The 15303-nt window shown below is 42.4% G+C and overlaps 1 protein-coding gene and 1 non-coding gene across 2 annotated transcripts in view; both read right to left on the bottom strand.

The window, feature by feature from the left end:
• The window catches only part of intu (inturned planar cell polarity protein), a 46886-nt gene that overhangs the window by 30135 nt on the left and 1448 nt on the right, over positions 1-15303 (bottom strand). Inside the window, exons 2-11 of the mRNA XM_054602021.1 lie at positions 14417-15018; positions 12644-12729; positions 9571-9789; positions 6886-7004; positions 5831-5920; positions 5142-5219; positions 4643-4826; positions 3980-4033; positions 3300-3362; positions 1182-1403 (exon numbers count right to left, since the gene is read on the bottom strand). Of these exons, the coding sequence (XP_054457996.1) occupies positions 1182-1403; positions 3300-3362; positions 3980-4033; positions 4643-4826; positions 5142-5219; positions 5831-5920; positions 6886-7004; positions 9571-9789; positions 12644-12729; positions 14417-15018 (1717 nt within the window). The remainder of the gene's footprint in view (positions 1-1181; positions 1404-3299; positions 3363-3979; positions 4034-4642; positions 4827-5141; positions 5220-5830; positions 5921-6885; positions 7005-9570; positions 9790-12643; positions 12730-14416; positions 15019-15303) is intronic.
• trnan-guu (transfer RNA asparagine (anticodon GUU)) lies at positions 8937-9010 on the bottom strand. Its single transcript has one exon. It is a non-coding gene; the product is annotated as a tRNA-Asn (tRNA).

Genomic DNA, 15303 nt, shown 5'->3' on the forward strand with positions numbered 1-15303 from the left:
GGGAACCCCGAGGCGTTCCCAGGCCAGACGAGATATATAATCTCTCCAGCGTGTTCTGGGTCTACCCCGGGGCCTCTTACCAGTTGGACGTGCCTCGAAAACCTCTAAAGGGAGGCGTCCAGGAGGCATCCTGATCAGATGCCCGAACAACCTCAGCTGGCCCCTTTCGACGCGAAGGAGCAGAGGCTCTACTCTGAGCTCCCTCCGGATGTCTGAGCTCCTCACCCTATCTCTAAGGCTGAGCCCAGCCACCCTACGAATGAAGCTCATTTCGGCCACTTGTATCCGCGATCTCATTCTTTCGGTCACTGCCCAAAGCTCATGACCATAGGTGAGGGTTGGAACGTAGATGGACTGGTAAATCGAGAGCTTTGCCTTATGGCCGCATCACTGCTGACGCTGCACCGAACCGCCTGTCCATCTCCCGTTCCATTTTACCCTCACTCAAGAATAAGATCCTGAGATACTTGAACTCCCTCGCTTGGGGCAGTGACTCACTCCCAACCCAGAGGGTGCAATCCACCGTTTTCCAGAAGAGAACCATGGCCTCAGACTTGGAGGTACTGACTCTCATCCCGACCGCTTCCCAGTGCGTGCTGAAGGTCACGTTCTGAAGGAGCCAACAGAACCACATCATCTGCAAAAAGCAGGGATGTGATTCTGAGGTCCCCAAACCGGAAACTCTCCTCCCCCCGGCTGCTCCTTGAAATCCTGTCCATGAAAATCACAAACAGGATTGGTGACAAGGGGCAGCCCTTGAGGAGGCCAACACGCACTGGGAACAAGCTCGACTTTGTGCCGAGTATTCGGACACAGCTCTCACTTTGGTCATATAAGGACCGAATGGCTCGTAGTAACGAACCAGGTACCCCATATTCCTGCAGTTACCCCCCACAGGACTCCCCGAGTACTTTGGTCGTAGGCCTTCTCCAAGTCTACAAAACACATGTAGACTGGATGGACAGACACAACAGACCTGCAAGGGTAAAGAGCTGGTCCACTGTTCTGCAGCCAGGACGGAATCCGCATTGCTCCACCTGAATCTGAGGTTCAACAATCGCCCGGAGTATTCGGTATTCGGACAATACTGAATAAATAGAATAGATAAAGGGCCATGACCTGCACAAGGGCAAGGAGAACAAAGTTAAAAACAACGGCCAATCAGTGATTTGTCTGCTTACCAATCCCACTATTAGGAGGAAGTGCCGGCCTTGAGGCTGGCTGTAGCCTGGCGCTGTGCTGCTGCTGGGGCTGTTAGTTCTCTGCTGGGGAAACACCTCCCTCCAGATGACCAGCTGACCCACCCGCTGCTCAGACGCCAGGGGCAGCAGGCAGTAGTGCTGGCAGTACAGGCACACATCCAGCAGGTCCTCTTTGGGCAGATGGTTGGCAATCAGGTAGGACTGGAAGATGAGTATGATGAAGTAAAATCGTTAGTAAACACGAGTTGAGGGCTTTTTTTTTTAGCACATCAGAATCAGAATCAGCTTTATTGGCCATGTATGTGTACGCATACAAGGAGGTACTAGTGCAAAATTGAGTTAATATTGCGATTTGACAAATTTAGTGTTCATCAGTGACAGCCAGAGGAAAGAAGCTGTTCTTGTGTCTTGTTGTTTTGGCATACAGTGGTCTGCAGCGCCTCCCAGTGGGGAAGAGTTGGAACTGGTTGTGTCCAGGGTGTGATGGGTCTGCAGTGATGTTTCCTGCTGTTTCCGGACTCTGGAAATGTATTGGATCGAGGGCAGGCTGACACCAATGATTTTCACTGCAAACCCAACAGTTCGTTGTAGTCGGTTCCTGTCCTGTTTGGTGGCCGATCTAAACCAGACAGTGATGGAACAGCAGAGCACAGACTGGATGATAGCGGAGAGAGCAAACACATCCCTGGAAGGCGCCGGTGCTGATAGTCTGGTGTGAATTTTCCCAGCCTCACCTGCTGCGTCCTGTTTGTCAGGAAGTTTGTGATTCATTAACAGGCTGGCACAAAGAGCTGAGAGAGATTGGTTTGGAGTATTACCAGGATGAAGCTGAAGTCAAAAAACAGAACCCTTGCGTATGTCCCTGGGGAGTCGAGATGTTGCAGCATGTATTGTAGTCCCATGTTGACTGCATCATCCATTGACCTATTTTCTCGGTTGGCAAACTGCAGGGGCTCCAGAAGAGAGCCTGCAATGTCCTTCAGGTGGGTCAGCACCAGTTTCTCCAACCATATCATGACAACAGACATCAGGGTGACGGGCTTGTAGAAATTTAGGCCTGCGATGGAGGATTTCTTGAGGACAGGGAAGATCGTGGAGCGTTTGAAGCAGGAGGGGTCTTCACACAGCTCCAGTGATCGGTTGAAGATCTGCGTGAAGATGGGAGCCATCTGATCAGCACAGACTTTCAGGCAGGAAGGTGACACACCGTCTGGGCGGGTGCCTTCCTGATCTTCTGTCTGTGAAAGAGCAGACTCACATCCATCACGCAGATCCTCAGTGCAGGTCGGGTGTCGGTTGGGAGAGGTGAAGACGTGGCAGGGGGTGTAGGTGGTTGTTTGATGTCAGATCAGTTGGGGGTTGTGAAGGTGGGTTTATCAAACCTGCAGCAGAACACATTCAGGTCGTAAGCCGATGATGATTCTACACAGTGTGGGGTCATCGTCTCCTGTAGTTGGTGAGGTCCTGCAGGCCTCTCCATACTGACGCAGGGTCGTTGGTTGAAAGCCTGTTTTCCAACTTTTCAGTGTAGCATCGCTTTGCTACACTGATCTCCTTTGTCAGTGTGTTTGTTGTGCAGGATCCTGTCCCCACTTCTGTAAGCCTCTTCCTTGGCCTGTACACCAGACTTCATTAAAGTAGCAGCAGATTCGGAGCAGATTCCTTTGTATTTTGAAAATACAAGGATCAAATTCTTCTCTTCCTGTAAAGTTTGAATATCTTTTTTTCGCCGACACACTTGAAGACCGAGGATGTATATATATATATTCATCCAGTAAATAGTGATATTACATTTCGGAGCATCCAAGACGATTCTCACACCATCACTGTAACAACACAGTGTACTGCTCACTGCCCTCTTTCTCTCCTTGGTTAATAATTTAACAGAGTAATTAGATTGATTTGTCACTCAGCCGTAGATCCGGTTCATTATGCTACCATGTTTGAAAGGTCATCTTCTGTATGCTGGGTCTTTCTATTGTTGCCATTTCAGGAAAGCTGTCTAGACAGTGGGGTACCATCAGGGGAGGTTATATATGGGATAAGGCTGCTGGCACTGAGGCATGTGTGTGTGTTTCTCTCGATTGAGACACCTACCTTGTAGAACAAACAGGAGCCAAGAATTAAGTACAGACGCCTCAGGCCAAAAAAGTCCTCAGACTGTTAAAGGACAAAGATAAGAATACAAGACTGTAAACATGATAGTGACAAAAAGAAGGGTACTGAAATTGTTTAAAGTTTGACCAATAATTTGTGAGTGACTGTAGAAACATTGAATCAAAATTTATCAAAAATAACCAAAGAAATAAGTATACCTAACAAAGCTTTCCATGATAATTTGAAGATTCATACTTTAAAACGACCATCAACTTTACTTAACTAGCTCCTGCATCAATAATTCCTCTCTATAATTTTGTCTCAGCTGTTTTTCTGAAGAGCAGCTTCATGTAATCAGTTAACGATGCACGTACAAAAGGACTTACCAGACCCCATTAGCTTCTCATTAAAAATACAAACACACACATCTCTAAAACTAGTCTAACCTTATCCTTTCCCCTGTTGAGGCCAGAAGACAGAAAAGTGCTCAGTTGACATGTGTCTTCGCCCAATTAATGAGCAGCAGGGTATGGGGTCATAACGCAACATGAACCACTGATGTGACTCTTTAGCCCAACACCACTTATTTGTAATTATTTCGTTAAGACATCTAAAACAAGTGACGTCCACTAAAAAGTAATTCATGCTTGCAAGAGAGCCGTACTGAAGTGATTTCTTACCATTTCTCCAAAATCAGAAGACTCGAAATCCGAAAGAACAGTATCCACCTCCATCTTGGGACAGTGAAAATGAAATATAAGCTTGATAGCATTTAATTATTAGAATGACAAAAGATACTATATGTTTAATATTTTGTACGTCCAATTTGTTGTAGTGTTTTCTAGGGTCTTTGCTCCTGCATTCATTTTATATTAATGGACAATTTTCATCTTTTTTATAACCTTTTTTTTTTACATACTATACTATCACTTCTTAATGTCTTTTTTAGAAATGCTATGACTTTTTTTGACATACTATACTATGACTTTTTTTTTTACATGTTATACAATACCTTTTTTTACCGTGTTATACTATGGCTTTCTATTTTAGATACTATACTGTGACTTTTTTATGACTTTTTTCGACATGCTATGCTTTTTTTCATCAATCCAGATACTGTCTGAGTGATGCATTGTGTCATTTTCATCAGTGGACACTGGAGGGCCCCGTAGCTACATTTGTGACAACATTATCACATTCCACTTCAAACTGTTGAGGGAACAGGGGCAAAATAGTATACAAATATCTGTTGTTGCCAAATTTACTTCTGTTCCAACACTAAATTTGATCTATAAATAATATTCTTGTCCCAGTCTTCACACAAACACACAGACAGAACGCACCTTGATTTCCGGAGGCAGCGTGAGCCATCGGACCGCCGGCAGACCGTCAAGAAAAAGGGTCCCTGAGACGTCGGCGGTCGGCGCTGAAGAGCCGTCCCTCAAGCGAGACGGCTGGATGAGCTGCTGGAAGAACAGGCAGAAGAAGTGGTCCAACCTGGGAGCATGGTCCACCTTACAGAACGCACTGCGGAGTACACAATGAAGATAAAAAAATATATATATATGTACAGGTAATTCATAGAACTATAAAAGAATGATTACATTTCAACATGAGATGGAAAAAGGAAAGATATTTGAGAGCAAAGAAAAAGGGGTTAAGAGAGTGAGACAATGAAGACTTTGTTTAAAATCCAGCTGGAAAATGTTTTGCTTTCAATTGGTGAAACACATTATTTTTATTTCAGTATATTTTGCGTTAAGCATAAAAACTGACAGCCAGAGAGGGGAAGTTTTAACCAGCTCTCTCAGCAGGACCACAGGAAAGCAAAGACCGACTCACTTGTCTAAGGAGCCGTACATCACTTTTAGTGTGCGGACTACGTCTCCCACCACCGTCTGCAGATACAGCAGTGGAACCCTGGAGGGAAACGGAAAAAATGTCAAACACAGACGTGAATAAGCTTCAGCAGATATTATCACATATTTGGACTAGCTGCCAGGAGCCATGAAAGAAAAAACATTTTGAAGTTATTGTTTTTTCTACACTTGGGTGTTCCACAAAAATCCATATCTGTACTTTTAGGCATGAATGGGATTGTTTCTCAACCGAGATGATGATTGATCGGGTTGACTTGGTAATATGACTCATCTCATGAACAACCACATGCTCCTTAAAGAGGTATTCATCCTGCCAACAAAAGGACAAAAAGGAGCACATGTGAACGTTGAAATTGTTTTTACAGATTGTGCTCTTAAATATGTTTCCTCCTCTACAAATAAAAGTTCAATTCTCGGGTACACGTCCTGCTCAGAGAATTTATCCCCACACAAATACCAGTACCTTTGATTTTTAAAAATGATCTTCTGAAAATTTGCTGTTAGATCTTTTACACTCTTGTTGGGTGATGTTTGTGTTGTCTGTTTCTCAGCTGCCAAAGGGCCGCACTTCAGATGAAATGTGGTGGAGGCGGGGCTATCTCACAGTGTAATAACCAAAGTGTGTGCGTGTTTGATGCTGCCTCCCTCTACCTCTCAGCAGGAAGCCCGATGACCAACAGGTTGTTGTTTTCCTTCCAGTAGCCCACATGGACCAGCTGTTTCCCGAGCAGGAGAGAAGAACTAAGGGAAGAGAGGGAAGACGGTGAAATGACCAAAAAACTAAGTGACAAAAAGAACAAACTATGAGGACGGTGCAGTAAACATGAATGCAACGAGACTGTTACATTCTCAACATCCACTCACCAAACTTTTTTCCCGAGCTCACTGTTGTTTTAAACTCAACTGTGAAGTGTGTTGATGTTTAAAACATCAAGCGATGAACTGGCACAAAAGTCAGGAATTTGAGGGAGCTACAATAAAAATAGTTTGGAAATTTATCATCACCACATTCATTTTGATTCCCCATTCTAATTCTTTTTATATAGAGAGCCATTATAAAAAAGAATATCTGCATTTACCCTGCGTCTCTCCTTGTGCCAGTATTTTTTCATAAGCAGAGGGAGGAAGAGATTAAAAAAAAAGGGTGGAAAAATTCCTTTAACTTCAAAAACTGCAATGAATATGCCTCTTCATGAAAGAACAGCACTATGTCAGACAAAGTTAAAAGGCTTAGAGACAATGTGGTCTTGATTTTGAGAAACTTTTTATAGTATCATTGGTATCGTGTACAACTAATATGGTCTATTAAAGCTATTATATGTAAGAATAGAGACATTATTATAGGCGCAAAATCAGTTACAACCGTCAAGTGATAAGAATATTATCTGCACATCAACTAAAGCTAAAACAATTATTTGATTAACCGTTTTATATGGATTTAGATTGAATATCTTTTGCTTTTGGAAAGTTGGTCAGACAAAACAAGACATTTGAAGACATCCCCTTGGGCTCATGGATCTTGCAATGGGATTTTTCTCATTATTTTGTAATGTTTAAAAGAAAATATATATATATAAAACTTAAACAACATTAAACAGATTTTTTTCCCCTTAATAACCAGTGTGTATTTTGCAGTTATAGATTCCTGATTAAAACCCCCACAAAAAAGTTGCATTTCTATCTTTTCTCCATGCTGCTCCCCCTACCTGAGTATTTGCCCTCCTGTGACGTTCTCCAGCATGTCACACAGCGTGAGGAAGATGCCCCTCACTCCTTTCAGCTGGCCGGATGCCTCAGACACGGGGTACTGGTACAAGATCTCCTCCTGCAGACACGAACACACACATTCACATAGGAAAATCTGGTTAACTGTCGCTCTGTGTCACGCAGATGATATATTCAGCAGAAAGAAACATCTCTGGTGAGCCTATACACAGAAAAATGTCACATAAAAATGTGAAATATCTGCTGTTGGATGCTGCAGTCACCAAAATGTGTCTCTGAATTATGAAAAGCAAAGATTTACAGATGAACCACTGGATGTTTATTCTCTCACCTCATCAATGTTAGTGTGGTTTCAGTTTTACTGTCCAACCCATTTTCACATAAAAATGTCACTTTAAATCATACTAAAATATGTTTCGTGTTTGCCTTTCCAGAATAAAGAGAAGCAGATTCAGGAAATACAGGAATTTGACTGAAGCTCACAGAAACACTCAGCAGCGCTTCTGGAAATTACTGCACACACTTTCAGTTGTGTTCAACCAAACTATATTGTGATTATAACACAAGCATTTCTGCAATACAATCTACAAAGAGGAGATGGGAGAGTGCTTTGGGTAGATTCAGTGCATTGTTGGTGACATTAGTATTCCTCCCAGCATGCTGGAAACTTTTAAAGGATACAGGGCGGATAAGAGTCGCTGAGAGAATCAGAGGAGGTGGTGGGTGCTGGGATAAAAACCATGAATGAACGGGCCCTTGTAGCCTTGCCAACCACGACAAAGAAACAAGACGAACAATCAACACAGTGCAACACACAGGCAAAAAAAGGAAAAGGCTCGGATCACAAATCATCACACAGCTACGACTCAAAAAAATACCACCGCAGAACCTCTCCAATTTCTGCTACCCATCAATCAAAGGACAAAAAAACTTTCATACACAACACTGTCATTTAGAAAAATAAATGACAGACAACCAATACTCTGCTATGCTGTCAAGAAAGAGAAAAATCTGGCCAGCAGATACACAAAAAGGAACTGCAGACTCTGAAGTACAACCATAAAGAAAACATTAACCTGCCAATCGTCGTCCACAGGGAAAATGTGATTACAGTGTAGGAGGTGTCGGTCGGGAAATGAGTGTAGTTTTCAAGAAAACACACACTGTGGGATTAACACCTGACTACAAGTGAATATAAAATGCTATGAAACAGGGCCCTGTGCATGGATCCAATAAAAAAAAAAAGGAAATAATGTTAACTTGTTAATAGGCTGCTGCAGTACAGCCAAAAGGCCGTGTGGATTCACTCCAAAGAAGATAAAGTTCACAGCAGTGAAATGACAGAACATTTATTGACAGGTGGGCAGAGCGCCTCAACCTCTCCCCTTTCTCTCTGTTTTCGGTCAGTGTCACCCGCAGGCGTTGGAAACCGTCCAGAGCAGTAGTTCTCTGTGAGAGTCTGACTCACACCAGAGAAATTCACTGAAAGCTTTCCATTCCTAGACTTGGGATTTCCTTCACACCTCAGGTCATTCTTAAACACTTTATTATCAGAATACTCCTCCGTACTTCAGTATAGTTCAATGTTTCAAAGCCAGTTTTATATGGCTGCTCGGAGCCCGTGTGCTGTTGACCACAAAGTCATGATCAGGTTTCCCCAAGACCCCAGTATCTTTCCAAAGGGACGGAAAAACATGTGGTCATCCAGGGTATCAACAACAGCCTTTATATTCTGCTTCTTCTGTCAGTTCTATTCATGTTTCATTTACTGACAATATTTAGGGTTTGTTTTCTGACTGTCAGCACCCACTGCACAAGAGGCTTGCTCTTTTCAATGCTCTCTCCACGTTGCTCTTTAATAACAGCCTGTTTCCACAGAGGCACACTGTGAACTTTTCTACATTTTGACTGTCTAAATGTAAGGAAAGTAGTAACACTCCCGCTCCTGGTTGATCTGACCCTTACCCTTGATCACAGACACAAAGTTACTTATTAACAGGGTGTTTACCTTTTGTTTAAAATCAAAAACGAACGTCCCTGGGTGGGCTCGAACCACCAACCTTTCGGTTAACAGCCGAACGCGCTAACCAATTGCGCCACAGAGACGGCTATGCTGCATCCTTCTGGTGGTGATTGGTATTAACTCTAAAAAATTGTGATGTGACATGAAACTGTAAATCATGGCAGTTATGACTTGTGCAATCACCAAGGCAGGAGCTTTGGAGTGGGGTTTCCTGCCAAAGACGCTGACTGGTCAAATACAGTCAATTTTACCACAGCAAACAATATGTTTAGTTTCAAAGCTTTGTTCTAAATCCAAAATTAACCATAAAGGAGTCAAAGATGAGATATTATGATCTTGGATTGCATTTCTAAAGTTTTAAATCTCTCTCTCTCTCTCTACTGCTCAACATCTAACTACAATATAAGTGGCACCATTGTTGTGGCTGTATTGCTGTACTTAAAATTGTGTCCAGTCATCACAGCAGTATGGTGAAGCCTGGATTTAATTTACTTTAAGAGACTTTTGGTCAAAATGGCTAAGATGGGGTTTAAATAGAAGTTCAGACAAAAGAGTTCGTTCTCCTTAAGGTTTTTGGTGTGTCTTGTCATCAATTTCTGCAACGACCGATACATGTTTCATCAGACATTTTATACAAACTGACCTCTTCCTGCGGCGATGCTGAGTCCAGTTTAAGTGAGAGGTACATGACGATGTGCGGGATGTGTCCTATGGACATCTGAAGCTCGGCTGTGTCCTCTCCCCACAGCAGACGCACCAGCTGGCTGACTGGAGGAGAAGAGGCCTTTGTCTTACGGTCCAATGAAGTGTCATTAGCACTGCTGCTGTCCCCCTGAGACACCGTCTCCAACGTCAGCCTCACCTGGAGGAGGTGACAGGAGGAGAGGAAATAAGAAAGGAAAAGGTGGTGAGAAAGAAAGGAGAAAAAATTATCCGTTATGTAATTTTATTGCATCAGCCTGCCTAAAAATAAAAGAAATGAAATGAAATCAGCCACTATACATGATTATACTTGGCAAGACATTTAAACAGTGCTCATGTGTCTGTTGTAGGAAAATAGAGGTGTGTTCCTGAGCAGTGCTGCCAAAGAGGAGAAAAACTTAAATCATTCAGGAAAAGGCTGAAAAGCAAATAGCAGGATGGTGATTGTCAGAGAGAAAGTGACACCAGCAAACAGAGCTAACCGCAGCATAACAAATAGCAGGGATCTGTGTGTGTGTGTGTTTTTGTGTATGTGTGTGCTTGTCAGAGCGTGTTTGCCTAATTATAACCAGACATCTGCAACTCAAAGAAACAGTGGCAGGAAAACAAGACAGCCTATCTTCTCTCGTTCATGCAGTATCTTTTTGTTATTACTTTCCATACCACAGTTCTCTATTTTACCCTCCCATTCATAGAAATTCACTATGGAAACCGAAACAGAGCTGCATGAAAATCCAACAAGACAGCACATGAAAACACATGCAGTAAAGATGCACTGATACATTTAAATCCTGTACACTCAGGATAAGTCAAATCACTCACAAATTTAGATAGAAAACATCACAAATGACCAAGAATTTCATGGTGATATTAAGTATACTTCCACTGGAACTACAGCCCATGCATTATTGTTTAAACTTGCAAATAATTGATAAAAACACATTTCTCTAACAACAAAAGAAAATTTACATTTCAGACAAGCTACTGTGGCTTCCCTATGCACATTGTGCTGACTGGGCTGAAACTCGTCAGTGCTAGAGAGTCAATCTATGTAGCTTAGCTTGAGTTAATTCAAGGATATCAGAACCAGAGTCCAGATGTGAAAAAGAGCAGCAATGCATGATCCATTCAATGAGGCCAGCATCTCTAATCTGAACCAGCAACCATCATTGCATTTGGGTTTGATGCAGGTTTTATTTCTATGAGGAATAATGCCACGTAACCCTGACACAAGGGGAATACCCTATAAACTTAATACAGTAAGTCCGAGGAGTTTAACCTTGTATAGACATTTTAGGAAAAAACAGTAACAACTGTGGAGGTTCTGCTGGGATTTGACCTCAAACCACCAGGGGCCTTGCAGATCCAGTTGTACCTTTTTACCCCACATCTTAACTGGACGCACCCCAACTACACTTTGGTGTTTGACTGTAACACAGAATGTGAAAAATGCAATTTATCGAACACTCTATGACTCTATTCGTTTTTTGTTTTTTTTAAATAATGAATGACCCAAAGGGGAGTCCAGTTCCTAACCCATGCGTAGTTTGAGTCTGTAACTAACCTTAGGAAGACATTTAGTATGCTCCAAGAAATAAATGAGGTGTTGTGGTCATTACTTTCCAAAAACGTGGGTAGTCCTAGATTCATATGGTGCCTACCAAATATGTTGAAGAGAAAAAAGGGATCATATTCCCCGGTCAAAAAATGTTGAAACTGTATTTTTCTAATCCAACGATCACTCCCAGAACCCTCCAAGGTCTGTCAGCACTAACCACAGGCCACCCGCCTCCCCAGCAGGCGCCTGCATCTGGGCTGCCAGCCATTTTGGCCAATTTTAGGGGTATTATTAAAGAAGAGCAGAGTAGTGGTGGAACACCATGTGATGTACCTTTCAATTGGTCACTCCGACTAGTTCACTCAGAGGTAAATATTGTGAAATGAATATCCTCTTTTTCTCTGAACGCAAGAAAAAAAGCTTTGTATAGATTGAGCTGAAGGGAATCAAATTCAGACGACAAAAACGGTAGAAAACTTTAAAATGGACTTAAATTTGAGGAATCACTGGGTAAAGAGGCTGAGTGGGCTAACTGCTGCACTTTCTCTCATCATAAATAACAAGGCTGTGGTTAGACTGGAGTGTGCTCTGACTGGAATTCCAGTCCGTTGATGTCAGTCATTTAGCCCTCGCTTATAGATGGACACACGCACTCGAGCTCACGAGTGAAGGAGTAACTGAGGCTTGTTCAGCTATGAGGGTTAGCAGAGGGCATGTTGGACTAACTTTGATACTAATATTTGTTTCTCAGAACATAATAAGTACTGTCTGCGTTCCATCTAGGAGAGCCGGCACACTGAAAGAAACATCCTCCAACACACACAAGCATGGACTCTCTCACAAAACAATCATTCTGTCATCAATACAACTCTATTTCCAGTTTTTTGGAGTCACGTGCTGCCAGAGGAAACTTGTATTTTTCCCCCGAAAAAAATCTCCCTCGCTCTTTCCCTACGATGTTATTTAGTTTCCGACTACATCTTCTAATCAGCTGCTCTTCCAATCCCACAACGGCTTCCTGTGGCACCGAAAAAAGAGTCACACCGCAGTCGCGTCTATCCGCTGTGTTCGCCATCAACCTAGACACACTCTATCATTTGCAAATTCCTACTTTTTGATGGTCTGTTTTTTGGTGAAAATGCACGACTGAGGCACAGACTATGGAGTTTTTTTAGTAACTGATCAAAGGATAATTTCTCTGATTGAGGGTTTTCTAATGGTAAACAGCACTGACTTCTGTTTTCTATTCACATTTTAGCAGCTTAGAAGAAGCCATGCATTTCAAAGTCATTTAATGACTATATGTATTGTCCTAGTTTTCAGTTTGACACAAGCCAGGGTCCTAAAGAAGTAAATGCTGCTGTTCAAATTTGGAAACCTTCAGATTACCGGCCTCAAATAAAAAAGGAGCTCCCAGTATTGGTGGCTTTTTTCTGGTAGATTTACACACACTGACCTGTGTTGGTCCCGGGATGCAGGACAGAACCCTCTCGATGTTTTCAGAGGTCACGTCCACGTCGTCCACTGCTACAAGCACATCACCTGAACAAAGCACGTCGAAAAGACACATTTATCTTATTAGTGTATCATTTAACCACATTCAATTTGGGTTTGTCACACTTTAGGACCAAGACATTTATTAGAATGGAGAAACAAGGGAGGAAATGCTACGTGTATCTGAAAGATGAAATTCAAAACAGGTCTTCTTGATGCATGGGAACACATAATGCGAAATTCTACCAAATTGTTAATTACTTTAATTTTTTAGGTGCAATCCAGCCACTGGGGGAAAGAAAAAAAAAAATCACAGAAAGCTTATATGGTCAGTAAGAACACTACTTAGAATAATTTGATAGATTGTATACATTGCGATGTGCTCCTGACCCTATAAAGATAATACAGTAGGTCTAAGGAGTTTAACCTTATGGAGACATTTAAGGAAAAAACTGCAGAACGAAGGCAGACCCACTAAAAGACCATTAAAGAGATTCACCTGCTTATTTGCAGGGAGGCTGACCCCCGTCGCAGTAACAGAGTTATTTCAGGTATCTAACCGCTCTAATTGTTTAAGCATGTAGCCGGGCTGCATAAAAGCTTCTCTAAACAGTAACTCATGTGGGTAGCCATTTGTGGCGAGGCATGACTGGAGTTCCTCCGTCTGCTCGTAAAAGCTGACCGATCATTAGGCCCGATAGAATAAAATCACTTTAAGAGAAACCGGGCTTTCAAACAGACAGATTATCATTTTTACAGAACCAGACCTCAGTTTGGAGTTTCATTCACTCTACAAAACTGTGCTTAAAGTTTCACTAGGACTAAATATACTTTCTGCTAAGATATGGCCATGATTTGTAGCTATTAAACATATTTAACCATGAACTTTGTGCTTTTACAACTGAAATGATGGTGATCATTTGTTTAACTTTGTAGCTGTGATTATGGTTTAACCTCACTAGAAGAACTTGGCTCTTATCTGGACAACATGATGCAGACATAAGCTAGGTATTGCAGTGCATCCCTTCAGATTAACAACTTTATCCAGTTAACTTTAAAAAAAATCATAGTTCAAATTAAGTTTCATGGCTACCACTTGATAAGGTGTTGCATACAACGCATAATATTTAAGCTTTGGGCTCTTTTTCTCAAGAAATCTGTCTTAGACTGTGCTGTAATAATTGTAGCCCATGCTTTGGCAGTGCATTTGTGTGGTGTGGAAATAGAAGAGTCAGTGCTGGTTCATGACTCTACAGATGACTGTTACTGAAATCAGAACTGCTGCATAGCTGTTTTGTCCGTGTCCTGAGGGAAGTGGGTTATTTTAGAGGATGGAGAGAGTGCCTTCTGCAGAAGGTCAGTCACAAAAAGCATTATTTTTATATTTATCCAAATAAAATACTCCTCCATAACTTCTCAGATACATCCCTCCTCTACTGCGGTGTGTATGCATGTCATCACCCAACCTGAAACTTTTAAATAGGTAAGGATAGCTCAACACTACAGGGGATGGCTCTTACCTTGTTAAAAAGGCTGATAAAATTATTTTGCTACTCTCCCTAAATAAGGAAACAAGATTGAGGAGTCCCTAGTTCCTGACCTTAGAAGAAATACACATGTATTTTTTGTTTAACTGATATTGTATTATAGGGCTTTAAAATTAAAGAAATTCTGACATATTTTGTAGATTTGTAATATAGTAAATACCATCTAACTGTTGTATTTATAGTCTTACCTATTAGAATTTGGCCACATTTGATGGCGGGGCTGTTGGGTATTAATCCATGAACAGTCAGTCTTTCCTCCCGGCTGACCACTGCAGTGTCTCCCTGTCGTCTGCTCCAGGAGGGGCGATGCACCACCCCCAGCAGCGCTTCCAGCAAGCCTCCGCTGTCAGACAGAGGCGTTGATGAACCTCCAAGACGTTTAGGGTTGAGGTAGACACACACTTCCTTCAGCTGCTGCTGTTGAACTGTCACACCCTGCCTTTGACCTGGCTGGTTCTTAAGGATGGAAGCTGGAGGCGATGAAGTCGAGTTGTCTTTACCCCCATCCTTTCCTCCTCCTTTGCGCAGAGATGGCCGCCGCTTTTTCCTCAGGATCCTTGCTAACCTTTTAAGTGTGGGCTCACCTTTCGTCCTTGACCCGCGTCGCTGCTTCTTGTTCTGCTCCGTGATGACCTCGGCCTCCTCTTCACTAAAGCGAACATGATTAGTGGACACACCTTGATTGGCGGTGGCTTGGGCCAATGCGGCCTCCTCTTCGCCCTCACTCAGCTCCAGGTAGAAAAGCTCACCATTCTTCTGGATGTCATCAAGCCATTCTGGTTCCAGGTCACTGAGAGAAAAAAAAAAGAGCATTGAAAGACACCAAGTGTCAAAGGCACAGCGGTATAAGACATGGACTAGAGGGCACCGTAGTATGGATGAGAGATGAACTGACATTAATCAATCTGATGATACATGACTAGATATAATTTGACATTCTGGTTATCCTGATATCCAGCTGACATGTTATGTGGGGGGGGGGTTTCTGAGTAAAATGCACAATAAATGCCTCTTCTTTCTTTCCATTATATTCACATTACTAATTTAAAAAAACTATTCACAGTTTAAGCTTTTA

The sequence above is a fragment of the Anoplopoma fimbria genome, chromosome 7, assembly GCF_027596085.1.
Source record: "Anoplopoma fimbria isolate UVic2021 breed Golden Eagle Sablefish chromosome 7, Afim_UVic_2022, whole genome shotgun sequence".
Taxonomy (NCBI): Eukaryota; Metazoa; Chordata; class Actinopteri; order Perciformes; family Anoplopomatidae; genus Anoplopoma; species Anoplopoma fimbria.